The 27297-nt window shown below is 43.6% G+C and overlaps 1 protein-coding gene across 2 annotated transcripts in view; it reads right to left on the reverse strand.

Moving 5' to 3' along the window:
• BICDL1 (BICD family like cargo adaptor 1) overlaps positions 1–27297 on the reverse strand; it is a 176988-nt gene that overhangs the window by 36628 nt on the left and 113063 nt on the right. For both annotated transcript variants that reach the window (XM_075898124.1, XM_075898123.1), the window contains one exon: positions 938–1054. In XM_075898124.1, the coding sequence (XP_075754239.1) occupies positions 938–1054 (117 nt within the window). The remainder of the gene's footprint in view (positions 1–937; positions 1055–27297) is intronic.

The following is a 27297-nucleotide window of genomic DNA, read 5'->3' on the forward strand; positions in this document are numbered from 1 at the left end:
TTTCTGCTTTCTTCTCAGCCATTCAGAACAGCTCCCTTCTCATAAATGGAGTATGTGTTTGGATATGGCCCACTGGAACATACGCACATTTTGCCTGAAAAAGATTCCTCACACTATTTCTTCTGCTTTCCATCCTTTTGATAGGATTATCTATTAGACAAGCTGGGGAGCTATTATTGCAGCAATCAAGAAAGAGGAGAACCTGTGCTGGAGTTGGAACTCTTGGTGAGAGGTAGGGGGGGCGGAGAAGAGAGAGAGAGAGAGATGCTCCTTCTGAAACATTCTTTCATGACAATAGCTATGCTGGTATGACAGTCACCACTGTAAATGGGGTAAACTTAAGGGCATTTATGTGACTAACACTTTTGTACCTGCAGTGTTGTTATAGTTATGTCAGTCCCAGAATATTAGACAAAGTGGATGAGGTAATATCTTTTATTGGACCAACTTCTGAGAGAGATGCTTTTGGGTTTACACAGACAGAGCTCTCTTTCGGGAAACCTGAACATACCCACATTTTAGCTCCTAAGAGCTCCACCTCACTGTTTCCCCTGCTTTCTATCTTCCTGATAGGATTAGGTGACTGGGGAAGAGCTCTCTGTAAGCTCATAAGCATGTCTCTGTCACATTCAGAAGCTGGTCCGATAAAATATATTACTTCACCCACCTAATAACTTAGGCTATTTTCAAAACAGGGGACAACTCACCTATTTACATATAGGGGATCTGATGGTGTGAACAAAGAGAAAGACAGGTGAACAACTAAACTAATTAGCTCCTTCTAGCCTTTCACCGTCTTTCTTTTTTCTTGCTGGCACAAACTAACATAGATAGATTTGTTTACCCAGTTCAGAGGGGTTCATTACACAAGATTATACCACTGATTACCTTGAGAGACATATCAAACTTCAACCACTACAATGAGAAGGCCACTCACCTCAGCCTGGAGACTTTCCAGACGTACTATATGTTGACTGCTTGATGAGTTCTTCTCCCGGAAGTCCTCTTGCAAGGTATGGACCTTCATTGAGAGCTGTCTCTCCACCTCTGATGCCTGCAGATAGGAGGCCACAATGATTACCCCAAATTGCAAAACATGGGGTAGGAAAAAATCCTGAAAGTATTTAGTATAGTAGAAATCTGAAGGGAAGCCCTTAAATTAATGTTATTTCCCAACAAAGTCTGGAATCATCAGGGGAGGGCATTCTATGAGCTAGCTCAACCCCCACAGAAAGCCACTGAAGCCACTTGAGTTGCGTGGAGTTATTGTGATGTGGTGCAGTCACAGAAGACCCTTTGGGGCTGCTTGCTGGTTTGCTGATAAAGCCACTGACACTCGCCTCCTTGCTCCCTGGGGCCCCTCACCACCTTGTTCTGCTGGGGCAGAGTTCTTGGTCTCCTTCAGCCAAGGCACAGAACTGAGATGAACCCTGCCCCTCAACTGCCTCTCTGACTTCCTGAAGACTAATGCTGATACTAGATCACTTCAGGTTAGGGATGTAAAATTTCAAGGATATGGCTCATCGAATAGTCGATGCAATTTGCATCAACTATTTGATTCATCAATAAGAGCTCTTCCACCTTTGAAGCGTAGCAACGGTCCCAGTGCTGTTGCTATACTTCAAAAGTGAAAGCGCTGCAGAGAACATAGGGCTAGTGGTGGACTCAAGCAGTCCCCCGCTGGACGTGTGCTCCTTGTGGTGTTTCAAAGTGGCAGCACTGTATGGAGGCCACAGTCTGCGGGGGAGTCCCCCGCTGACCCTGGGCTCCACCAGGTGCTGCTGCTTTGAAACAACAGATACAGACTCCCAGCTGGCCCCTGCCTGCACACAGCATTTCAGAGCCCCAGGCTCCACGCAGTGCTGCCATTTTGAAGCACTCCCTCTGCTCTCCCCTCCACTTGATGTCTCTTTCTGATAAAGGCAGCAAAGGGGGGGAGGGGGAGACGTGACTAGTCCACTAAAGATTTGCTTATCGGATAGTCAACTAGTCATTCACATCCCTACTTCAGGTCTGAGGAGAATGTAGTCTCAGGCACAACATCCAGGAAACCAACCTCCAAAATGGAATCAGAACCTCAAATAAACTCTTCAGGCAAGCCCCCCTTTTACAGTGAAAGGAAGATGTACACTCTGATGGCTTCCCTGGGTAACAATTATTTACACTGGGCTTAATAAAATTACTTTAAAAATACTATCAAGTACCAACAGTAGGATTTAAGTGATTGCAAGTGAAAACAAAGTAAATTACACATTTAAAATAAAAGAACATGAATAGTTAGTTATAACACACTAAAGCTTATTGCAAACTTACCCTAACACTTCTATTTCAGCTAAAACTCCAAGCGAGGGAATTTTTTTTTACCTGGGGTCTCTGGTTATTCCCTTGGGTGTGTCATGCCAGGCAAAGACAAAGTGACAGCTAGTTTCCCATTGTTTTATAGAATCTACTTTGGGTGGGAACTTCTTTTTCTCTCTCCTACTTTCAATGGAAAATTAGTTGGCAAGACCCCACCAGTTAGGGAGGTTATATGTCTTCCTAAAACCAACCACTATTTACATGAAAAGCACAAAGGAGGTTGTTTGCAGGTGATCAGCCAGACACTGAAATGTCTGAGCATTGTAAACACACTTGATGGTTTTCATTAGCATATTAAAAACCATAAACCATTCCCTACACCTTATCTCTTACTTTACATACAAGAGCAATGCATACACCAAAATAAGTTTATACAGATCTAGAGGATTGAAAGGTTTACATGAAGATTAAAATTGATAGGTTACATGAGGTATTTTGTCCAAAGCATCTTTCAGTTATGCATATTTTTACCCATAAGTCAATTTCCTAAAGCATGGAGGGGGGAAACCGTCACATGTTTAGCTCCTCCCAGTTGGATTTTATATATTTGAAGGGAAACCCTTAAATTAATGTTATTTTTCAAAAAAGTCTGGAATCATCACAAATTCTGAAAAGTGAAGGGGGTTCTATGAGCTGGCTCATCCCCCATTCAAAGCTGCTGAAGCCACTCAAGTTGTATGGGGTTATAAATCAGCGCAGAATAGGGATGTAAGGGAGTAATCGACCACCCAATAAAACATATGCTTATTGGGTAGTCAAGTCAACTAATTGCTTTCCCCCATATTGCTGCCCCTGTGCGTGTCTCCACGGTGCAGGGCAGGGCAGGAGGGGGCAGAGATACAGCATCCCAGAGCTGGCATGACTAAGTCGTCTTGGTTCGTGCTCACCCTGGGAGCTAACCCCACTGCGGTTCTGCATTTTAGAGGCCAGTAGACTCTTACTACATTTAAAATGCAGAGCCGCAGTGGGAGTAGCTTCCATGGACATTGCAAGCTGGGACTAAGCAGTCCCAGTTCGCACCGGCTCCGGGATGCTGAGGCTTTGCATTTTAAACGTAGTAAGAACCTGGAGGCTCTTACTACATTTAAAATGCAGAGCAGCAGCAGAGTTAGTTCCCAGGGCCAGCGTGAGCCCGGGACTGCTTAGTCCTGGCTCCTACTACATTTAAACTGCAAAGCCACAGCATGGGTAGCGAGCTTCTCTCCCATATCAACTAATTGAGTAGTCGATGGAAATTCTATTGACTACTCAATTAGCTATTAACTGCAATTTAACACCCCTAATGCAGAATTCATTCCACATAGCTTCTGAGCATCACTGCAATTTAACAACTCAAGGATGGAGACTAAAAAACACAGCTCACAGTTTTCCTCCACTTCATTGTGCACTATTTTTATGGCATCCAGGAGCTTGTGGTGATTCTCTGCATTAGTAAACCAAATTTACTTCATTTGCATCTATTTATATATGGCAGGAGGAGAGGTATTGCATAAATGTGAGAGTAGCTGGAAGTTGATATCACTGAGTCAATCTTGCCATTTCATTAAAAAATTTAAAGTGATCTCTGGCACCCAGCTCTAAGCCCCTGGGCATCTTTCTGTTGGTAAGGCTCTAATAACCTTTGCCTTAGAGCTACTGCCTGGTGAAGAGGCAGATGTGCCAGGTGCACCTTTGAATGGGGTTTGGTATGCTCTTCCCTTTCGTTCTGTCACCAAAGATGGCTCCCAGGTTGGTGTGATGAGGCTTGAAAATAGCTCCAGAATGTTCGACCAGTAGGATTACCAGGTGTCTGGTATTGAACCGGAGAGCCCGGTATTTGTGCCTTCTGTCCTGCAAAAAAATTCAGAGAATACTGGACGTTTGTTTTTTCTGAGGCCTGGCTCGAGCGCCCAACGTAAGGCCACTTGGGACATGCTGGGGTGGAGGGAGGGGGAAAATGGCCTGGCTGCATTTTGGCCCTGGTCCCCCCAAATTTTCATGCGGCTTTTTTTTTTTTTTTTTGTTCAACAGAATTTTTGAGGGGGTTAGTTATTTTTTGTGAAACCATCTGGAAACCCTATCTACCAACCATTCCTCAGAGGCTACTGCAGACTTTCAGTTGTAGTAATGGCCATAGAACAGCTCTACTGCCCCTCAGAATGCTGGCGGGAGGTGGGGGAAGGGTGAATATGGTAACCAGATGTCCCAATTTTATAAGGATAGTCCTGATATTGGGGGCTTTGCCTTATGTGCCTATTACCCCCATCCTCTGTCCTGATTTTTCACATTTGCTATCTGATTACCCTAGGAAGGAATCCAGCAACAGTCCAGCATGTGTCTAATTGATTACGCTGGGACATACAATCCAAGATAGTGATATTGTCAAGCTGCAGAGAGCTATAAACTCTGCTCACTTTATGCCTAACCTAAGGAAAAGAAATTTCAGTTTCAGCCTATATATCCATGGAGAGAAAAAAACATGCAAACAAATTAAAATGATCCGTGAACTCGTATAGCCTAATAAAAGCATAGTCAAGGAAATAGACAAAAGCCACTTTTTTCCAGTTAGGAAAAAATGGCGTCAGAAAAAGAGAGTTTAATTTGTTCTCTCAAGATTTCCTGTTTCATTGTAGGTTAAACCTAACTCAAAGAAGTCACTCTCTGACCCCTATTATTAAGAACCATAGCACCCGCAGGTGCTTCCTATCTCTGTCAAAAATAAAGACTCTGTTGTGAGCTACTAACTGATTTCTAACTTCCATTCTATCCTGTGCTAATATATTGTGTTTCTGGTTCTTGCTTTAAGTGTAACTTCTCAGGGACATTGCAAATCCCCCATTTTATTTTTATTTTTTAACCACTTTTGTTACAGGTGCACCATGTACCCATTACAATAATAACAAAGCATCATGGAACGTATCCTTAAGAAGCAGATGCAATATTCTGAGCACCTTGATCATTTATCAAAGTAACCCTAAACAGGGTGAAATAATTGTAGTTTTTGTATATGATTAATTGGCCTAGTGAAATAAAATTTGTAAACACGAACCAATATGTACATTTAAGACACCCATACACCTCAGTTGTAGGATCCTATACAGACCTTTTTTTGTAAGTAAGATACACTCAGCTTCCACTGATATCAAAAGGAACTGAAGGGACTCATATGTACAACTGATGCTACGCAAGACAGGGCTTTAAAAGAGCAATATATTATGAAGTACTGTAATGTAAACTCAAGTTGGGCACAGAGATAATTAATTTAACATTAACTGGAATCTGATTTTCAGTGGATGTCAGCTGACCCAAGACATAGTGTCTTGTGTATGGTGATAACCATGCCAAAGTCAGGCCCGCTGACAGTAGGGGGCGAAGGATGTAACTGCCCCAGGGTTCAATGATTCTAAAGGGCCCAGGGCTCCTGGAGGGTACTGTAGAATTGCTGCTGGAGCATCACTCATTGTGCTCCAGAACCCACAACACATACTCTGACCAGCTCTGAGGACTAGTTGGGGGAAATGCTGGGCCATCTGGGTGGCACTTGAAGGGCTGGCTGTCCGTCCCAGCCCAGCCCCTTCTGCCTGAGGCCCCACCCTTTCCAGAAGTACAGAGCTGTAGTTCCCTCCCTGCAACCACTCAGAACTCTAGGACCAATAGTGTTTCAGAAGATTTGCACAGGATTTAATGTTGTAGAGCTTAGTCTAGCTGGATGCTAACTAAATATATAGACAAATAACTTGGTACTAGTATGAGAAAAAGAAATAAATGCCACAAAAAGTAATTTGGATGAAAGAGAGAGGTTATCACAATACTGTACATCCAGCTGGTTTGGGTAGATGCACTAGAGACCTCAGAAGTCCATGTTTTAGTTATATTTACATTATGAACTTGTAAAAATTTTAAATGCAATCAAAAATCTTTTGACATGTGTCCCTTTGCCATGCTGTTTGCTAGAAAATGATGTTTGATGTCCACCAAGTGATGTTTGTTAGCAAGAAATAAAACTCTATGCCATTCACCTATGCAGATGTTATCACGTCCAGGAATCTTTCATGGCTTTTTATTATTTTTAAAAATTGAATGTGAAATACTATTGGATGAGTGATGATTTAGCCTGAATTCTACATAGAAAATAGCAAAATTTGTTGTTTTTCTCAAAACAGAAGATAAGTGACAGACCTGATAGATGAAATATTCTACTGAAAGACTGGTAAAGTGTTCTGCTTTAGCAGATAGCTGTAGCTACTGTACTACTATTTCTTTGATAATGTAAAAGATTAGACAGTGTAAGGCTATTTATCCACTGAGGCTATAAGCTGGCTGATATGCTTGATTTGGCCAAATCATCAATGCAAGACAATCAATCACTTACACAACAGACACACAGACTGACACATGCCACTTTGGGTTTTTTGGGGTTAAAATGATTATGATATTAGCATAACTTACAAAACTGAAACATCTGCATTTTTTAATCACTTACTGTGACTTTTTTTTGTTTACTTTGTGATAAGGAAGAACACAAACTCACTGTTATCATGCATATCTACTCTAGAAAAAACAGGAGCAATTGTACAATGTGATAGCTAACACGCAAAATCTTAAAGCAAACAGGCCAAGTTGTAGTTTTATCTTGAATCACCTGGTAGAGGTCATCTCAAGGAGGGAAGTGAATAAAATAAAACCTTCCTTAGCAACATAAAGTGTAGAAAACATAGTCACTAACTAGTAGCACAGTGGAGATAAAAAGGAAGTGACCACATCACATGTTTCTGTATTTCTCTCTTCAACAGCATGGAGAGAAATGGTTTCAGTCCAGAATCACCTTTAGCTAATCAAATAATTTATTTTTACACTCCCAAATTTTCCTGAATTCACAGATCCAAGATCACTTCTAAGTTGACTGTGGTGTATTGAGATCCATTTATCACTGTTGAATTTTCATGCCAACTTGGTTCTGGAGGTTATTAATGCTGCTGCCAAATTCACTCCCCCAGAAAAAGATTTAAAAGGAATGAATTTTCCTCCTACATTTAAATTACTTTACAAAAACAAACAAACAAACAAAACAAAAAATCACAACTCTCAATAAAATCAAATGCTGCAAAGATTACAGAGCAACAAAATATCTTGTCTTTGCTGTACTTTTCTCCTCGGAGCAGAATAAGTCCCTCCTCAGCTTTTCTGCCTGCAGCACCACACTTGTTCTGCCCCTTCTGCCTCTGGCTCTGCCCATGGCTCTGCCTTTTCTCCAGGGCTGAGCCTGCCTCTGTTCCACCCAGGGTTCCTCCCCCATTCCACTCTCCCGTCAGCTCTGCAACCCCTTCTCCTTTCTGCATCCACCTCCCCCACTGCGGCCCCAAAACTAGGGAAGGTCTGTTCCTGTGCCCCAGCTGGATGTATAGCAGGGAACGAGAGCTTCTTCAGTCCTTGGACTACTCTGTGGGGTCTAGATGCTAGGTTCCCTCTGCCACTCCCTGTGCTTCTGTGGGGGACCATGGTTGGGTTCTGGGGCTTCTCCTGTCATGTCCTCTCAGCACTTCTGCCAGAGAGTGAGGGTCAATTGTGGTGGGGGGGTTACCCTGCCCAGGGGTTTCTGCTGCAGAGTGAGGTAAGAGTGCAGCGGCTTCTCTGCTGGGTTCTGCTTTTGTATGGTTGCATCATTCTGAGATCTGTTATTTCTATGTAGTGAACAAGATGGGTGAAGTAATATATTTTATTGGACCAACATCTGCTGGTGAGAGAATGATGCTTTTGATTTACATAGAGCTAATGAATATTTCTCTCACTGGAAATTGGTCAAATAAAAGATATTATGCAACATATCTTGTCTCTCCACGTATCTTGGAGACAACTTGGCTACACCACCATTTCTACATAATCACTTTTCAGTGCAAAACCACTCTAGTAAAATATTAGCACCTATTACATAAAAACAATGAGCAGTTCTGTGGCACCTTCGAGACTAATAAATATATTTGGTCATGAGTTTTGGTGTGTAAAACCTACTTACTAAGGTGTATTGGAGTGGAAATTACAGAGTCCAGAGTATATATAAAAATAAAATCAGTTACCTATCAATTGTAGGACCAGTGTTAACGAAGTCAATGAAGTCAGGCTGGATGTGTTCCACTCATAGCATTTGATGTGTAAATGCAAATATGAAAGGTGGATGAAATTGCCTTTGTAGTGCATTAATCAGTTAATATCTTTATTCAAGCCCAAGTTGATAGTATTGAACTTGTAAATGAACTCCAGTTCAGCTGTCTCCCTGTGTAATTGGGTGATAAAATTCTTTTGTAGAAAAATGGCTACTTTTAAATCCATTACTGAATTTCCAGGGAGGTTAAAATGTTCTACAGATTTATGTGTGTTACCATTCCTGATATCTGATTTGTGTTCATTTATCCTTGGTCTCAGAGACTGTCCAGTTTGGCCAATATACATGGCAGAGGGACATTGCTGGCACTTGATGGCATATATCACATTAATTTCATTAACATTAGTCCTAAAATTGACGGTTAACTGCTTTGTGGTTAGATATACCCTAGATTCTGTAATTTCCACTCCAACTCATTCAAGTAAGTAGGTTTTACCCATGAAAGCTCATGACCTAATATATTTGTTAGTCTCTAAGGTGCCACAGGACTGCTCGTTGTTTTTAAAGTTAGGGTGTGGCTAGACGACAGGTTTTTTTCGAAAAAAGTAGTCTATTTTTAAAAAAAACTTCACCTGCTTCTAGACTACAGCCACGTTCTTTCAAAAGTAAATCAAAAGAATGCGGCATTTTTTTCAATCGTGGTAAACCTCATTCTACGAGGAATAACGCCTTTTTTCGAAAGTACTCTTTCAAAAGTATTCTTTTGAAAAAAGGTGCTATTGAGTGCAAACTGTGCTTTTTTGAAAGAGAGCATCTAGACTCTCCTTCAAAAAAGTGGCTCGCTTTTTCAAAAAATCTGCTCGTAGTCTAGACGCTCTCTTACGAAAGAGGCTTGTAGTCTAGACGTAGCCTTACAGAATAACATGGCTACCGTTCTGAGTCTATTACATAGTTCAATATAAATGATACAGTATTTTGTGCTAGATATTGTGGGCTATATCAAGTCTACATTGGCAAGTTACTGTGCAGTAAATCAGCACCCGGCACTATAACGTTTGAGGGGTCCACACTGGCAAGGTACTTATTGTACTCTACTTCCGCAATTAATGAGAGAAGAATAGCTTTAGGTGCACTCTGGATAAAGTGTTGGGGACCCAGTGCGGATACCGTGGTGCAGTACTGCATTGTGACCAGCCTCTGGCATCCTTCTCACAATGCATGTTTTTGCCTCTCTGGTCATCTTTTGAACTCTGCTGCCCTGCTCTCAGATGACCAGCCCTCAGATCTGCTCTTTTTTTGAAATTAGAAAGTCCCCTTCCTGTTTACTTAATGTGTGGGGAGTTCTTAGCAGGTCTTTTCAGCACCAGCAGATTCCCTTTTTGGAGCCATGCTGGACCTCATCAGTGGTTTGGGGGAGAGGAGGCAATCTAGTTCCAAACGTGCTCCAGCCATTGGAATTATGATATCTACCAGCACATCTCAAGATGCATGACTGAAAGGGACCCCGTTGCCAGCTTTGTCCACATATTCACTCTGCTGACACCATTATTGGGCCTAACAAAGTTAGTTATAAGATCAAGAATACATATTCCTGCGCATCCAGAAATATAATCTATGCTATCATGTGCCGAAAGTGTCCGTCTGCTATGTACATTGGACAAACGTCTCAGACACTTCGCCAAAGAATCAATGCCCACAAAACAGACATTAGACAGGATCACAAAGAAAAAACAGTTTCTTGCCATTTCAACCAGAAAGGACAATGACCTAATCACATGCATCCTACTTCAGAAGACATTCAAATCTGCACTTGAAAGGGAATCCTCTGAACTGGCATTCATGCTGAAATTCGACACTCTCCGCAGGGGGCTGAACAAAGACCCCAACTACCTTACCCATTACAAATATAGCGTCCCCAATTATCACCTCTAATACCATTAACTCACAGACATCTCCCCTTCCCCACCTCTAATATCATTAACTCACAGGCATTTACCTTCCTTCCCCTCCACCCCCGCATCCATCCTCTGTTCTGAAATGTGATTTGTCCTTTTCATATGTGTTCATTTTTTTTTAGTTGTATCCTTTGGTATATATGGTTGTGCTGATTTTCTTCCACTATTTGATCTGAGGAAGTGGGTCTGGCCCACGAAAGCTCATCATCTAATAAACCATCTTGTTAGTCTTTAAAGTGCTACATAGTCCTGTATTTTGTTTAAAATATCCTTGGAATTTATAAACAGTTTCCTAACTGAAAAAGGGCTGCATCTAATATGTGTGTATGTGGAGGGGGAAGGAGGGGAAGAGGGGGAGAGGGAATGCTATATTAAACCTCACTCTGACAGATAAAGAGCAATTGATCACAGAACTAATAATTAGTGGGTGCTTATATACAAGTTATCATGACTCGACTACATTTGTAATGTGCAAACAAAGTCCAAAAGAAACATATAGTTAAATGTGATGATTAAAAAGGGCCAATTTTACAAAACTAAAACAATTATTTGCCAAATCAGGTGGAAGAAGGAATTTAAATTTAAAATTGAGAATGATAATTGGGATCTGTTTAAGAATGTTCTATAGATGCCCAAAAGACACAATCATGAAAGAAGATTATACCAATTAAAAATCCAACCTAACTTGGGGGAAGGGGGAGTGAAAGCAGCTATAAAAGAAAAATACATGAGAAAAAAAGGTTGATAGCAATTAATATAAATTGGGTGCTAGTAAATGTCCAAAACTGATAAGGGAAGCAAAAGGATACAATGTAAAATCTATGGCCAATAAAGACAAGGACAACAGGAAGGAGTTAAGTATATTACCAAGAAAAGGAATCCAAACAATACTATTAGTGCATTATTAGATGGACATGATCATAGGGGCCAACTACCCTTCTAGGTGGTGGGGAGCTTGATTCCTTCCTCTGCCCCCAGCCAAGATCCTTCTCTATCCATTCCCTTAAGCCTCCACCCCGCATCTGCTCTGCCCTCACTCACCCCATCACCATTCCATCCCTTCCTTCAAGTAGGGATGTAAGCGAATAGCTAGCTACCTGGTAAGACTAAGCTTATCAGGTAGTAGAGTTGACTACTCAACTACTCATTTCCCCGCCTCCCTTGCTGCCTCTGTATCAGGCTTGCCACCTGGCTCTTACTACACTTAAAATGCAGAGCTGCAGTGGTCCTGGATCTGTCCCAGTTTGTGCTGGTCCAGGACCTAACCCTGCTCTGCCTCTCTCGTTAAATGTAGTAGGAACTGGGCTGCCTTAATGCCTGGCTCCTACTACATTTAAACTTTAAGGTATGTGAAGAAAGCTAATATTGTGAGATTATTAAAAATAATACCTGGGATGACCTGAGTAATTATAGGCTGGTCAACCTGATATAGATCCTAAGCAAAATAATGAAATGGCTGATAGAGAATCCCATAAATAAATAATGAAAGGAGAGCAATACAATTAACATCTAATGTGTTTATGGAAAATAGATATTGTCAGACATTATAATGGTGCAATGTAAAGGTAGCCTAGGGCAGTATTTCTCAAAATGAGTCATGGGCCCACCTGGGTACACTGCTGGGGGGGGCCCATGTTTCTTTGATCACCTACAGTGTCTGAAGCCAGGAAGCCTCACAGTTCCCATTGGCTCCAGTTTCCAGCCACAGGACATTGCAAGTCTCTGTGATTACAGATATTTAAGAGATCCCGGTTTAAGTCTTTGCTTTGCCACAGACTTTTTGTATGATCACAGGTGAATCATTGACTGCTCTGCCTCGAGTGTAGAAAGCATAATACATTAAAGATTGTGAGGCACCTAGGCCCTCTGAGAATAGGGACATATCTACTTTAAGTGGATCTTTTGAAAGAGATGCAAAAGAGATTATACTTGCTTCTGGTTTTTGAAGATCTATTGCGAGATTCTCCAGCATAAACTCTGGTTCCTTTTCCTCATTCTGTTTCAGAGCATTCACTACCCATCTTTCAAGTACTTGCATCTGAAGCTATAGGTGCCCAGAAAGCCTATGCCAGAGATACTGAGACATGTTTTGGCTAAAAGCATGTACACACCCACCAAAAATTATGTCTTTTTATTCTTTAAAAAAAAACTTCTAAGCACACAGATTGAGAATAAATATCTGACGTTTAAAATCCAAATAACCTGCCTCAAAACCCTTCATTCCCGCCTCCATATTGTGGATCACATTCTATGTCCATTCTCAAAAGGTGATGCTTCTAAGGGATGCATTATCTGTCCAGATTAAGGAACATTTATTAGACATGAATTCCAGAGAGGTGAATGGAAAAGGAACTTCTTGTAGGATATGAAAGAATTGAGTGATATAGCTGGGACCACTGCTCACTAGGCATCTGAGTCCAATGACACTGCTCAGTGTTTAAATTGCTCTGTAAGGGTGACTGAGTCTGGCCGCCTTGTTTGAATGCCTTAAAGTGCAAAGAGTGAGGAGACAGCTGTAGAAAGTGGCACAGATTAGCAGCTGCTGCAATGAGCCTTCTGAAAAGCTCCTCCTAACCCAGGAAAGAGGATAAACCTTTGAAGCCTCCCTCAACAGAAGGTGTTATCCCGCCCACCTGCTCATCACTGCTGTTTGCTGAGATTAGCTGTGACACCGAGATTGATTGTGATGGACTAGCCGCATTCCTCCCTACATCTCTTTTCATGACCTGAACTTGGGGAATCCCCTTCCTATCTCTTTCCTGCTTTGCAATCCATACTCAGACCCTCCATCGTGGTCTGAGGGAAGCTAAACTGGCTAATGATGAGGAAAACAAGTGACATCTTTGTTTCTCATCGGCATTTCTCCTTAACCAGCCAGAGGGGGTTGCATTTCCCTGACATGATGATTTTCATCTTGCCGGAGGCTGAGAACTGTGTGGGCAGTCCCATCCATGATCAGCCTGGGGACTGGCTAACTTTATAGCAATGTGTCTCAGTACACGATGGCCCGAGTTGGGAAAGTCATTAGTGGGTCCGTGCCGCTTAACTTACCAAAAGGGTGCATAGAACCTTGAGGCTGTCGTTGGCCCCAGTTTGCCATTTCTAGTCAAGGGGAGCCTGGCGAAGCTTTTGTGCTGATAGAGATTGTTCTAAGTTGTCACGGTGAACATAAGAACATAAGAACGGTTGTACTGGGTCAGACCAAAGGTCCATCTAGCCCAGTAGCCTGTCTACCGACAGTGGCCAGCACCAGGTGCCCCAGAGAGGGTGGACCGAAGACAATGATCAAGTGATTTGTCTCCTGCCATCCCTCTCCAGCCTCCAACAAACAGAGGCCAAGGACACCACTTTATTCCCTGGCTAATAGCCTTTTATGGACCCAACCTCCATGAAATTATGTAGCTTCTCTTTAAAATCTATTATAGTCCTAGCCTTCACAGCCTCCTCTGGCAAGGAGTTCCACAGGTTGACTACACGCTGTGTGAAGAAGAACTTTCTTTTATTAGTTTTAAACCTGATACCCAGGTGGCTCAGTTTGACTGGACAAACTTGCATGCAAGCTTCCCATTATAAGAGTTAATTCCTCCCACATATCTTGAAGAAAATTGCAGCACCTGGATCATCTCTTTCTAGGAAGCAGCTTCCAAACCAATATTAATATGCACAACCACCTTCCCCAAACTGCCCTGAAACATTGGCAGAGCTTTCTGATAAGATATGCAGGTACATATGGAAGATGGATTTTTATTTAATCTGTGTCAAAGCTATGACACATTTAATTTAGCTGTGTGTGTGTGTGTACACGCATGCACATGCAAACTCACTCTTGGTACAATACAGAGACAAAACAGATAGTCACTGATCTAATGACACTAATGCTTTGTCTTGTTAGCTGCATTACACTGAATAAGGCAATGAAGGGCAACTTCAAAATCTCTCTTTATATTCAAAACAAATTTCCTGCGTCCCGCAGCACCACCACCATGTCCACCCTCAATCACTTGCTTGGGCCAGCTGCTCCTCATAGGCTACTCCAGCTGCGCATACGGTGAGGAGCTGCTGGGGCTGGGTCCTCTCCACTATCTGAGCCTGATTGGCAGCTGGAAGGAGAGCCTGAGCTGCTGTGTCATCTGCCCAGCTCGCCCAGAAGCTAGGGGAAGAGCCAGGGCTGGCATGCTATGGCCAGGTCTTGCCTGGCGGAAAAGCCGGGGCCAAGGCAGCATTAGAGCTAGGCCCTCCTTGATGGCCAGGGAGAATGGGGGAAGAGCTGAGAATGGAGTTGGGCCCTCCCTGGCAACCAGATTGGAGGATGGAAGAGCTGGGGCAAGGGAACCTTGGCCTTGGGCTCTCCCCAGCCAAGAGGAGGGTTGGCAAGCATAGCAGGCAGGCGGCACAGCCCCCTAGCTATTAGTTATTACTATTAGCCAGGATGGGAAGGAATGGTTTCCCGAGCCTCTGTTAGTCAAAGGAAATGGATGACAGGAGAGGGATCACTTATTACATGTTCTATTCACTTCGTTTGGAGTTTCTGGCATTGTCCATTGTCAGAAGACTGGGTACTGGGCTAGATGGACTGACCCAGTATGGATTTTTTCTGACCCAGTGAAACGAGGTGTACCGGTAGTTCAGAATAGGAAGACTAGTCCGAACTACCTAGTCCGTGCCGCGTGTAGCCGCGCGGCACGGAGTCCGCCCTAGTGGACATTTAAAAATGGTGGCGCCCGGCGAGATGCAAATGAAGCCCAGGAAATTCATATCCCGGGCTTCATTTGCAACTCCGGTTGCCTACATTACCACCCTAGTTTGAACTAGGGTGGTAGTGTAGACATACCCACATAGGTTGATTCTTGGCCCTAGCATCCATTCATATAGGTTTGAGGACAAGTTAAACAACAACAAATGCAAGAACAAAATCCAACACATCAGTACTTTCTAGTATGCATTTGTTTATGCCCTTTTCAATAGATATTATGGAGTTTTGCTGTGCAACTAAACACTACAACACTGAAGAATAGATGGGTTAGGAAATCAGTAATAAGAAGGAAGTTAGGGAAATAAAAAACAAACAAAAAAAATGTTGATCTTCCTAGGCTTTTGTCTTTTTCTTTAGATAATACATAGCATCCATAATTTTCTTTGTAAAGGTAACAGATATGCAAGGACCAGTTTGCAAGGCAAATCTCTGCATTTTTAAATTGAACACAGAAACCAGATGCAAAGCAGCAACCTCCATCTTTTGCATTGAGTATTGCCATTTGGATAATTATCTGAGTAGGCTCAGATTTATTACCAAGCATAATTTTTTTGGGGCCCACCACAAACTTGTAACATAGGCCCCGCTCCCACACACATACTTAAATTTGCAGTCTGAGTCAGGCCTCCAGGAGGTTAATATCTTCCAAGATTGGAACTTTACAGCAGATACACAATCAGAATATAAACTGACACAAGAAGATTTGTGAAAAACTACAGGTAATAACTGCTGGTTCCATACAAATGTTTTCTGATTAGTTAAATGAAAATAATGTCTTAAGAAATGACTGCATGCACATCAGGGAGCATCTGAAGCTCAGCCTCCCTGTTCTATTTAGGTTTAAATGGAAAGGGAAATACATCAAGCAGTCATCTTAGTTTGAGGAAAATACTATTAATTAAATCCTTCTCCTATTGAAATCAATACCCCCATTTTGAACCTACAATAGATTGACATTAAAAGTCCAGACAGAGGACAAAAATATGAAAAGAAACAAAGCAGGACAATGACTGGAGAACATCCAGAACTAATTAATGCACAATATTCCACGTTTTGCTCTTGTTCTGCATGCATATGTTCTACTCATGAAAAAATTAGAGAAAATGGGATACAACTCTGCAGTATGAATCATAGATTTGAATTTTATTCTAAGACTCTAGGTACTCCTAATTTACTAAAATCAAAATCAAACATAGGGCTCTATGGCAACAAATGTACTTGTTATTAAAAAAGACTAAGACTAAAGCAGAAAAGGAGTAGACTTGTACCTCCAAGGCTGGGAAGTCTGAAGCCACCACTGCAATGAGGAAACAGGGTAGTGGTGGTTGGAGATTCACTTTTGAGGGGGATGAAGGCACCCATCTTTCACCCTGACATGTCATCTCTGGAGGTATGCTGCCTGCCAGGGGCCCGTATCTGAGATGTTACAGAGGCATTGTTGGGGATTATCCATCCCTCTGACTACTACCCCATGCTACTCATCCATGTGAGCAAAAATGATACTGAAAGATATGACCTTGAGCAGATCAAGAGTGACTACAGGGCTCTGAGAGTACAGGTGAAGGAGTTTGGAGTGCAGGCAGGGGAGGCCCGTGAGCATAGGCAGACTCGGTGGTCGCCTAGGATGCCGCTGGCCCAGGCCGCCAAATGATGACATCACGGGGTGCCCGGGCACCCGATGATTACGTCATGGCCATTGACGGCCGTGCAGGCAGGGGCACTGATTGCGCCTTCCGCCTGTGGTGCCAGCTACTGCAGCCGGACTCGGGCTGCTCCTGAGTGCAGGTGGTATTCTTTTCAGTCTTTTCTGTCAAAGGTCGGGGCCCACACAGTGACAGGTGCATCCTGGAGGTGAATGCCTGGTTGCGAAGATGGTGTCACAAGGAAGGCTTTGGCTTCCTTAACCATAGGATGCTGTTCCAAGAAGGACTACTAAGCAGGGATGGGGTTCACCTTTTGAGGAAGGCGAAGAGAGTATTTGGACACAGAATGGCTAACCTAGTGAGGAGGGCTTTACACTAAGTTTGATGGGGGCAGGTGACCAAAGCTCACAGGTAAGTGAAAAACATGGAGACCTGGGAGATGGGTCAGAAATGAGAGAGAGTATGGGATATAATGGCAGAGATTAAGGAGGGAGAAGGCAGAACTGGAGGGCAGGGGGCAAAATCAACTCAGTATCTTAGATGCCTATATACAAATGCAGGAAGTATGGGAAATAGGCAGGAAGAACATGAAGTTCTAGTAAATAATCTCAACTATGACATAGTATCACAGAGACTTGGCAGGATAATACACATGACTGGAATATTGGTATAGAAGAGTACAGCTTGCTCAGGAAGGATAGGCAAGGAAAAAAGGGAGGAGGTGTTGCCTTATATATTAAAAGCGAATATACTTGGATTGAGGTGGAGATGGACATAGGAAACAGACTTGTCGAGAGTCTCTGGGTTAGGTTGAAAAGGATAAACAATAAGGTTGATGTCATGCTAGGGGGTCTACTACAGACTGCCTACCCAAGCAGAAGAGATAGATGAGGCTTTTCTTTAAACAACTAACAAAATCATCTAAAGCGCAGGATTTGGTGGTGATGGGGGACTTCAACTATCCAGACATCTGTTGGGAAACTAACACAGCAGGGCACATATATTCCAACACATTCTTGGCCTGCATTGGAGACAATTTTTTATTTCAGAAGGTTGAGAAAGCTATTGGAGGGAAGCTGTTCTTGATTTGATTTTAACAATTAGTGAGGACCTGGTTGAAAATTTGAAAGTGGAAGACAGTTTGGGTGAAAGAGGCCATGACATCATAGAGTTTGTGATTCTAAGGAATGGTAGAAAGGAGAACAGCAAAATAGAGACAATGGATTTCAACGAAGGCAGATTTTAGTAAACTCAGAGAGCTGGTAGGTAAGGTTCCATGGGAAGCAAGACCAGGAGGAAAAACAACTGAAAAGAGTTGGCAGTTTTTGAAAGGGACATTATTAAGGGCCCAAAAGCAAACTATTCCACTGTCAAGGAAAGATAAAAAGTATTGTAGGAGACTCTTGGGATCAACCGGGAGATCTTACATGATCTAAAAATCAAAAAGGAATCATATAAACAATGGAAACTAGGACAAATTAGAAAGGATAAATATAAGCAAACAACACAGGTATGCAGGGGCAAAATTAGAAAGGCAAATGCACAAAGATAGCTTAGTCTAGCTAGGGGCATAAAGGGTAACAAGATGTTCTACAAATATATTAGGAGCAGGAGGAAGACCAAGGACAGGGTAGGCCCATTGCTCAGTGAAGAGGGAGAAACTTGGAAATGGCAGAGGTGCTTGATGACTTCTTTGTTTCAGTTTTCGTCAAGAAGATGGATGGTGATGGGATGCCTAACATAGAAAATGCTAGTGGAAATGGGATAAATTTAGAAGTTAAAATAAAAGAACAAGTAAAAAATTACTTAGAAAAGTTAGATGTCTGCAAATCACCAGGGCCTGATGAAATGCATTCTAAAATACTCAAGGAGCCGATAGCCTTTAGCTATCATCTTTGAAAAAATCATGGAAGTTTGGAGAGATCCCAGAAGACTGGAAAAGGGTAAATATAGCACCCACCTATAAAAAGGGAAATAAGATCTACCTAGGAAACTACAGACCAGTCAGTTTAACTTCTGTGCCAAGGAAGATAAAGGAGCAAGTAATTAAGGAATTCATCTGCAAACATCTGGAAGAAAATAAATTGGTAGGTAACAGCCAGCATGGATTTGCAAAGAACAAATCATGTCAAATCTGACAGCTTTCTTTAATAGGATAACAAGTCTTGTGGCTAAGGGAGAAGTGGTGGATGTGGTATACTTAGACTTTAGCAAGGCATTTGACACAGTCTCTCATGACCTTTTTATCAATATACTAAGGAAATACAACCTAGATGGGGCTACTATAATGTGAGTGCATAATAACGGGCTGGATAACCATTGTCAGAGAGTAGTTATTAATGGTTCACAATTATGCTGGAAAGGCATACCAAGTGGGGTTTTGCAGGGGTCTGTTTTGGGACCGAATCTGTTCAATATCTTCATCAATGATTTAGACAATGGCATAAAGAGTTTGATTATTAAGTTTGCAGATGATATCAAGCTGGAAGAGGTTGCAAGTGTTTTGGAGAATAGGGTCAAAATTCAAAATGATCAGGACAAACTAGAGAAATGGTCTTAGATAAGCAAGATGACATTTAATAAGGACAAATTCAAAGTATTCCACTTGGGAAGGAAAAATCAGTTTCACACATACAAAATGGGAAGCGACTGTCTGGGATGCAGTACTGCTAAAAGGTATTTAGGGGTCCTAGGCTGTGTCTAGACTGCATCCCTCTGTTGACAGAGGCCTGCAAATGAAGCACATTGAAATTGCTAATGAAGCTGGGATTTAAATATCCCGTGCCTCAATAGCATAAACATGCCGCCACTTTTTTTGACATGGAGTTTTGTCGACAAAAAACCATCAGTCTAGACGCAGATCTGTCAACATTTTTTTGAGGAATACAGAATCTGTCGAAAAAGGGTTTATTGTCGACAGATCTGCATCTAGACTGCCGTTTTTTGTCGACAAAACTCTGTGTCAGAAAAAAGCGGCAGCCATGTTTATGCTAATAAAGCACGGGATATTTATATCCCGGCTTAATTAGCAATTTCGATGTGCTTCATTTGCATCCCTCTGTCTACAGAGGGATGCAGTCTAGACATAGCCATAGTGAACAACACGTTAAACATGAGTCAACAGTGTGATGCTGTTGCAAAAAAAGCAAACATGATTCAGGGATGCATTAACAAGAGTGTTGTGAGCAAGACATGAGAAGTTATTCTGCTTTACTTTGTACTGATTAGGCCTCAGTTGGTGTACTGTGTCCTGTCTGGGCACCACATTTCAAGAAAGATGTGGAGAAATTAGAGAAGGTCCAGAGAAGAGCAACAAAAATGATTAAAGGCCTACAGAACATGAGCTATGAGGGAGGACTGAAAAAAATTGGGCTTGTTTAGTTTAGAAAAGAGAAGACTGAGAGGGGACATGATAGCAATTTTCAATTATCTAAAAGGGAGTTACAATGAGGAGGGAGAAAAATTTTCTCCTTGGCCACTGATAGGACAAGAAGCAATGGGCTTAAATTACAGCAAGGATGGTTTAGGTTGGACATTAGGAAAAACTTCCTGTCAGGGTGGTTAAACACTGGAATAAATTGCCTAGGGAAGCTAGGGAATTTCCATCACTGTAGATATTAAATATCACGTTGGACAGACATCTATCGGGAATGATCTAACAGTACTGGGTCCTGCTGTGAGGGCAGGGGACTGGACTTGATGACCTCTTGATGGTCTTCCACTTCTAGTGTTCGATTATACTATAATTTTAAATTAATAGAAGTCAAGGTCAATTTTAAAAGATTAGTGTGCAGTTTTATCTTGTGGAAAAGTGAGTTGTCTAAAAGCAGAGGCAAATCTGTACTTTTCCAAGGAACCAGAAATCTGGGAAAGAAAACTATCATAATCTTAATATTTCAGCCTTCAGGATAAACAGAATGTTAACATATAAAGCTTCTACAAATAAGACGAAGTTACTCACCTTCGTGCAGTAATGATGTTTCTTTGAGATGTGTCCCCGTGAGAGCTCCACTCTTGGTGTTGGGCTTGTCCTGACATCACTGGTCGGAGGTTTTCAGTAGCAGTTGTCAGCCGGACCACGCGTGCGCTGTCAGCGTCTCGAGGCTTTCGCACCTTTGATCGCGTGGTCCGGCTCCCATCAGTTCCTCTCACCACTTGGTTCTCTGCAACGAGAAAGACACAAATTCTGGAACGGGGAGGAGGGCGGGACGTGGAGCACCCAGGGGGACACATCTCGAAGAAACATCATTACTGCACGAAGGTGAGTAACTTCGTCTTCTTCTTCGAGTAGTCCCCGTGGGTGCTCCTCTCTTGGTGACTGTAGAGCAGTACCCAGACAGCGCTCTGGACTTAATGTTTGTCTGCAATTGATAATACTGCAGAGGCTACAGCTGAGTCTTTGGCTAAACATTGCACGATTGCATAGTGTCACATGAAGGTAGTATTTGATGACCACATGGCCGTCTAGCAGATATCTTCCAGAGACACTCCACGGGCGAAGGCTGTGGATGTAGCTACTGCCCTCATGGAATGAGCTTTTGGTTGTGACAGAAGAGGTCTATTTCAGGTAGCGTGACAGGTGGTAATACATGTGCTTATGAGTTTTGCAATACGCTGGCTGGAAAGCGTGCTGCCTTTGGATCGTTGTGCTATTGACACTAGTAGTCTGTCTGTTCTGTGCAAGTCCCGAGTTATATTGATATAGAACAAGAGTGCTCTGCGCACATCAAGGGTGTGTAATAAGGTGTCCCTCTGTGATGAGTGAGGTCTAGGGTAAACAGATGGTAATACAATGGGTTTGTTGAGATGGAACAAAGAACATACTTTTGGAATAAATGTTGGATGCAAGTGTAATGTGACCGACTCTTTAGTAAACACTGTGAACGGTGGATTTGCCATCAGTGCAGCCAACTCGCTGACTCTATGTGCAGAAGTAATCACTAGTAGAAAGACTACTTTCATTGTTAACATTCGAAATGGCACAGTTGCTAATGGCTCAAACAGAGGATACATCATGGAATCGAGTACCAAATCTAGGTTCCATGAAGGGGTAGGTGGTTTCCGTGGAGGGTGGAGGTTAGTCAGACCTTTTAGAAACTTTTTAGTAGTTGGGTGGGAGAACACGAAGAATCCTTCCATAGGATGATGAAAAGCACTAATCGCTGCCATATGTACTTTCAGAGAAGAGATCGCCAGACTGAAACCCTGCAGATGAACAATTTAATCAAGGATTCGATGGAGTGCAGCTGTTTCAGGATTAGTATGACTGTTGCAACACCACCATGCCTATCTAGTCCACTTCGTCAGATAAGTCTTTCAGGTAGATAATTTCCTACTGTGCAACAGGATTGCAAGTGCCTTCACTTGCTCCAAACAGAGGTGCTCGTTTGTTTTGAGCCAATCAGGAACCAGGGTGTCAGGTGGAGAGTTCCTAGTTTGGGATGAAGGACAGAACCTCGATTCTGCGATAGGAGATTTGATAGGGAGGGAAGCTGATATGGCGGTCTCACGGACATCCTTTGGAGGAATGGATACCAGGACTGTCTCACCCATGCCGGGGCCAATAATATTACTCGTGCTGAGTTGGCGTTGATTTTCTCTAGTGTTCTGGGTCTGAGTACTGTCAGAGGGAATGCATAAAGTAGTGATCCCTTCCAGCTGATTAACAGTGAATCCCCCAGTGATCCCTTCCTGATTCCTGCCCTGGAGCAGAAAAATCGGCATTTCCTGTTGTATAGAGCGGCAAATAGATCTATAAGAGGTGTTCCCCATCTGTGGAAAATTTGATGAAGGATGTCTGCTCATATTTCCCACTCGTGATCCAGAGGGAATTGGTGACTGAGAGAGACTGTGATTGTATTGCTGGAGCCAGGTAAGTATGACGCTGTGATGGTGATGTCATTTTGGATGCAGAAGTTCCACAGACGGACTGCTTCTGCACACAGGGAATGTGATCTCGCTCCTCCTTGCCGGTTGGTATAATACATTGTGGCAATGTTCTCTATCAACACCCTGACCACAGTGCCTATGATACAGGTGCGAAAGTGCATACAAGAAAAATAGCTCTCAGCTCCAAAAGGTTTATGTGGAGAATTTTTTTGGAGTCCGACCACCTGCCCTGCACCTTCCCCTCATTCATGTGTGCACCCCAACCGATGAGGGAAGCATCTGTGGTTATTTGGCAGGAAGGTTGTGGCCGATGAAATGGAATTCCCACTATGAGGTTGTGAGGCTTCGTCCACCATGTGAGGGACTTGCAGACATAGGCTGGGGGCACCACTATCTTTTGGATGCTGTGCCTTGAAGGTATGTACATGGACTCTAGCCAGTGCTGGAGGCATCAAAAATGTAGCCGGGCATGAAGAACTACAAAAGTGGTAGCGGCCATATGGCCCATCAATTTCATGCGTGTACTGACACCGAGGGAGCATCGACTAGCACAGTCACGAGGTCTTGTATTGCATGAAATCTTTCTATAGGTAAGTACTCTCTTGCGGTAATAGAGTTGAGCATGGCACCTATGAACTTTATGTTCTGAGTAGGATCCCAAATGGACTTTTTTTCGTTGATTACAAGGCCCAGGGAGTTGAAAGTCTGAACAGTCAACATGACCATGCATGCTGCCTCCTGCCATGTTCTGCCCTTCACGAGGCAATCGTCCAGGTAAAGAAATACCACCACGTTCATCCGACGGAGATGTGCCACCACAACCACAAGTGTTTTTGAAAAAACCCTTGGAGAGGCCACCAGACTGAAGGGTAGAATGCGATATTGAAAGTGATCACTTCCTATAGTGAACTGAAGGAATCGCCTGTGGGCTGGGTGAATGGCGATGTGGAAATAAGCATCTTGCAGGTCAAGGGCTGCAAACCAATTCCCATTGTTGAGCGATGGGATAATTGAAGCTAGTGTCACCATCTTGAACCTCTGTCTCTGGAGGTAATGATTCAGTCCTCGCAGATCTAGAATGGGTCTCCATCCTCCAGACTTCTTTTGAATTAAGAAGTAGTGGGAGTAAAATCCCCTTCCCCTGAACTGATTTGGAACTCTCTCTATTGCCCCGATGGAGAGAAGATGGTGGGCTTCCTCTCGTAAGAGTTCCTCGTGAGATGGGTCCCTGAAAAGGGATGGGGTTGGTGGGGTAATAAGAGCAACAGAGGTGAGTGGAATCGTGAATCCGGATGTCATCAGTTCCAACACCCATCGGTCGGATGTTATTGTGGCCCACTGATGATAAAAGGGCCATATCCGATGGTGGAACAAGGGAAGAACATGATGTTGATTTGCAACGATGTGAGATGTCTGTATGCCCTCGACCAAGGAGTCAAACCTGTTGCTTTGCGAATGATGGCTTATTCGTTTGTACAGGCTGAGGCCATCTGCGCTGGGATCGCTGTTTTGGACATGTCTGCTCATATGGGCACTGCTATTGCCTCTGATACTGGTGGTCATATCTCCTCTGGTATGGATAATACCGCTTGTGCCTGAACGGTGTGGTGTACGTCCCCAAAGCGTGTAAGGTTGTATGAGAATCTTTCCCAGAGTGGAGGATTTCATCTGTTTTCTCCGAGAACAGCTTGTGTTTGTCAAAGTGAAGGTCCTCCACCTTGCCTTGCAGCTCTTTGGGGATTCCCGCTGTTGCTAGCCAGGACAATCTATGCATGGAAATGGCTGTGGCCATAGAGCGTGCAGCTGTGTCCGCAACATTCATTTTAATTTGAAGTCCTGCCCTCAATGTAGTATAACCTTTGTGTACTACTGACCTTAAGATCGACTTCTTGGAATCTGGAAGATATTGAGCCTGCTCAGTCTATTTGGAATAATTATCAAAATTATGATTGGCAAGTAGGGCAGCATAATTCGCTATGCGCAGAAGTAGGGTGGCAGAGGAGTAGGACTTCCTGCCAAAGATATCGAGTTTCTTTGCCTCTTTGTCTGCTCAATAGTTTTGAATTGTGGTGCCTTCAACCTTTGTTGAGCTGAATCCACAACCAAGTAATTAGGCTGCAGATGATTAAAGAGAAACTGAAAGCCCTTGGCTGGGACGAAATATCTTTTGTTTACTCATTTGCTTGTCGGGGTTGTCGAGGCTAGTGTCTGCCATATTTTGTCTGCAGCCTCCATGATCGCCTCATCGATTGGAAGACCAATTTTCAAACGTTGCTGTGGAAGAAGATTTTTCAGTAGACGATGCTGCTTGTTTGCACCTCTGCTAGCTGTACCTCCTGAGTCTCAGCAACTCATTTAAACAGTTCCTGGAACTGTCTCAGGTCATCTAGAGGGCAGACCACCTTAATAGAAGATACTGAAATCTGGTTTGTCAGTGACGTGCTCAGGCTGATCCTCAGCCCCAGATATCTGTCCTTCTTCAGGATCGGACTGTTGTAGTTGTGTCTGAGGACTGATTGAAAGTAGTGCGGACAGGTATTCCTTCTGCTGTGTGTGTGTTCCCGCTGGGACGTGTTGATAGTCCGGGGAGTGGCAGCAGCATTCAGATCGAGTATAGGAGCGGGAACTGGAGTAGCTGTGTGATCTGTGGCACCGATCATGATAATGGTCAGAATAGGTTGGGGAGAATCATCTGGAAGATGCAATGCTGCCATGATGTCTATAATAAATTGTGCAAGGAGAATGCCTCGGTGACCACGGCAAATGAGATGAGCACCTTGCCGGTGATGGTGAGTATCGGTGGCGAGGTGACATGTGGTGTCTCCGAGGTCGAGGGCTGCACCGCAGTGAGTAAGACCCTCGAGTGCTGCAGTTGTACCTAGCCTCCTGTGTGGGAGAATAGTGCCTAGGAGGTGAAGGAGATGGTGCTGGTGAGAAAGTTGGAGATGGGGAGAGAGATGACAGGTGCATGGTCATTTTGCAAGTGGCTTTTCATGGTGCTGCAGCCGCGCCGCTGTCCAGCCGGGCATGCTCTCCATTGTCATGCACCATCAGTGCTGGGGAGTGCCATGGTTCTCTGCTGCGCTCGCTTGGCCCCCCCGTGCTGATACTTCTGGTGCCAGAAATGCCTCCGGTGCCTGCAGCGTCTCCGATGCCCCTAGCTGTGCCTGCGGTGCCAAGCCCTCTGTCTGCGCGGCTCTTGAGGCACTTGCGGCGCCTCCAGTGCTGCCATCTATGCTGGCGGTGCTGAGCCTTCCCGGTGCCGGCTTCTGCTGTGCCTCCGCTGCTGTCAGCTAGGCTGGCAGGGCTGAGCTGACTTCTCCTGCGGCTTTCAGTGCCGGTGCCAATGCTGGCTTCCATGCCAGCATGGCACTTGTTCTTAGTGCTGAGGCAGCTGATCTCTTCACCATGGCCCCGGTAGTAGTTCTAGGGGCAGCGGGAGTGGATCCTGATGTGCCCAGCTCATCCCCTCTGCTGACCCTTGTCGAGAGTGCAGCAGGTAGAGAGTGAGTGGGAGACGCTCTAACTCTTTTCACTGAAGATGGCCCAGGGGATGAAGTGCCTCTCTTTTGTGACCCTGTATTGATTGCAGCCGGTGGCAGAATGCTGCTTGAAGGCTGCAGCACTTTATCAAACAAAAATAATTTCAGGCGCATTTCTCTTTCTCTCCACACCTTTGATGTAAGTTTCAAGCAGTGCTCACACTTGTGGGGGATGTGAGCTTCCCCCAGGCAGCAGATATAAGCCGCATGACCATCCAATGCTGGCATAGCCTCCCAGCAACGGGAACACTTTTTAAAGCCTGAGGAGCCAGGCATGTCAATTTCAAGATTTTTAACTAAATATCTAGCAACTAAACACTAACTACTAACTAACTATTGCTAACCATTATCCTAACATGAAGCTCTAACTATACTAACTCTGTTTATACACAGAAGCTGAGCATCACTAAGGAGAGCAGGGAAGCTCTGCCAGCAACCAAGGACAGTTGAAAGGAACTGACGGGAGCCAGACCGCGCGATCAAAGGTGCGAAAGCTGCAAGACGTTGGCCGTGCACGCATGGTCCAGCTGACAACTGCTACTGAAAACCTCCAACCAGTGACGCTGGGACGAGCCCGACACCAAGAGTGGAGCATCCACGGGGACCACTCGAACTATTGTTACCTCAAACAGGACATATTTAGAATTCTTAATATGAAACGTGGCAAAAATCTGCCTATGTGTGGCCTATATGTGGCCTCTCTAGTGCAAAGTCCCAAATGTCAAAGACATTCCTTATAACAGATCCACAAATAAATCATGAGCATAGATCAGAACATACTGTCATGGAAATATAGAACCTTTGAACTTCTTTTTAGGAAATGTGTACACTGTAATTTAAAAAACAAAAATTTTTGGCTGTGAGCCCAGATACATAAGCTCAGGCTTGTGGGGCTCATGCCTTGGGGCTAAAAATAGCAGGGTATATATTCACACTTGGGCTGGAGACAGGGTTCTGAGACCTTCCTTTTTTGCAGTGTTTCTGAGCTGGGGCTCCAGCCGAGGCCTAAATAAGTACACTCTTTTTAGACCCATAACCTGAGTCCTTTTACTAACAGAACACAAGAAGGTCACCCAAT

Source organism: Pelodiscus sinensis, chromosome 15, assembly GCF_049634645.1.
Source record: "Pelodiscus sinensis isolate JC-2024 chromosome 15, ASM4963464v1, whole genome shotgun sequence".
Lineage (NCBI taxonomy): Eukaryota > Metazoa > Chordata > Testudines > Trionychidae > Pelodiscus > Pelodiscus sinensis.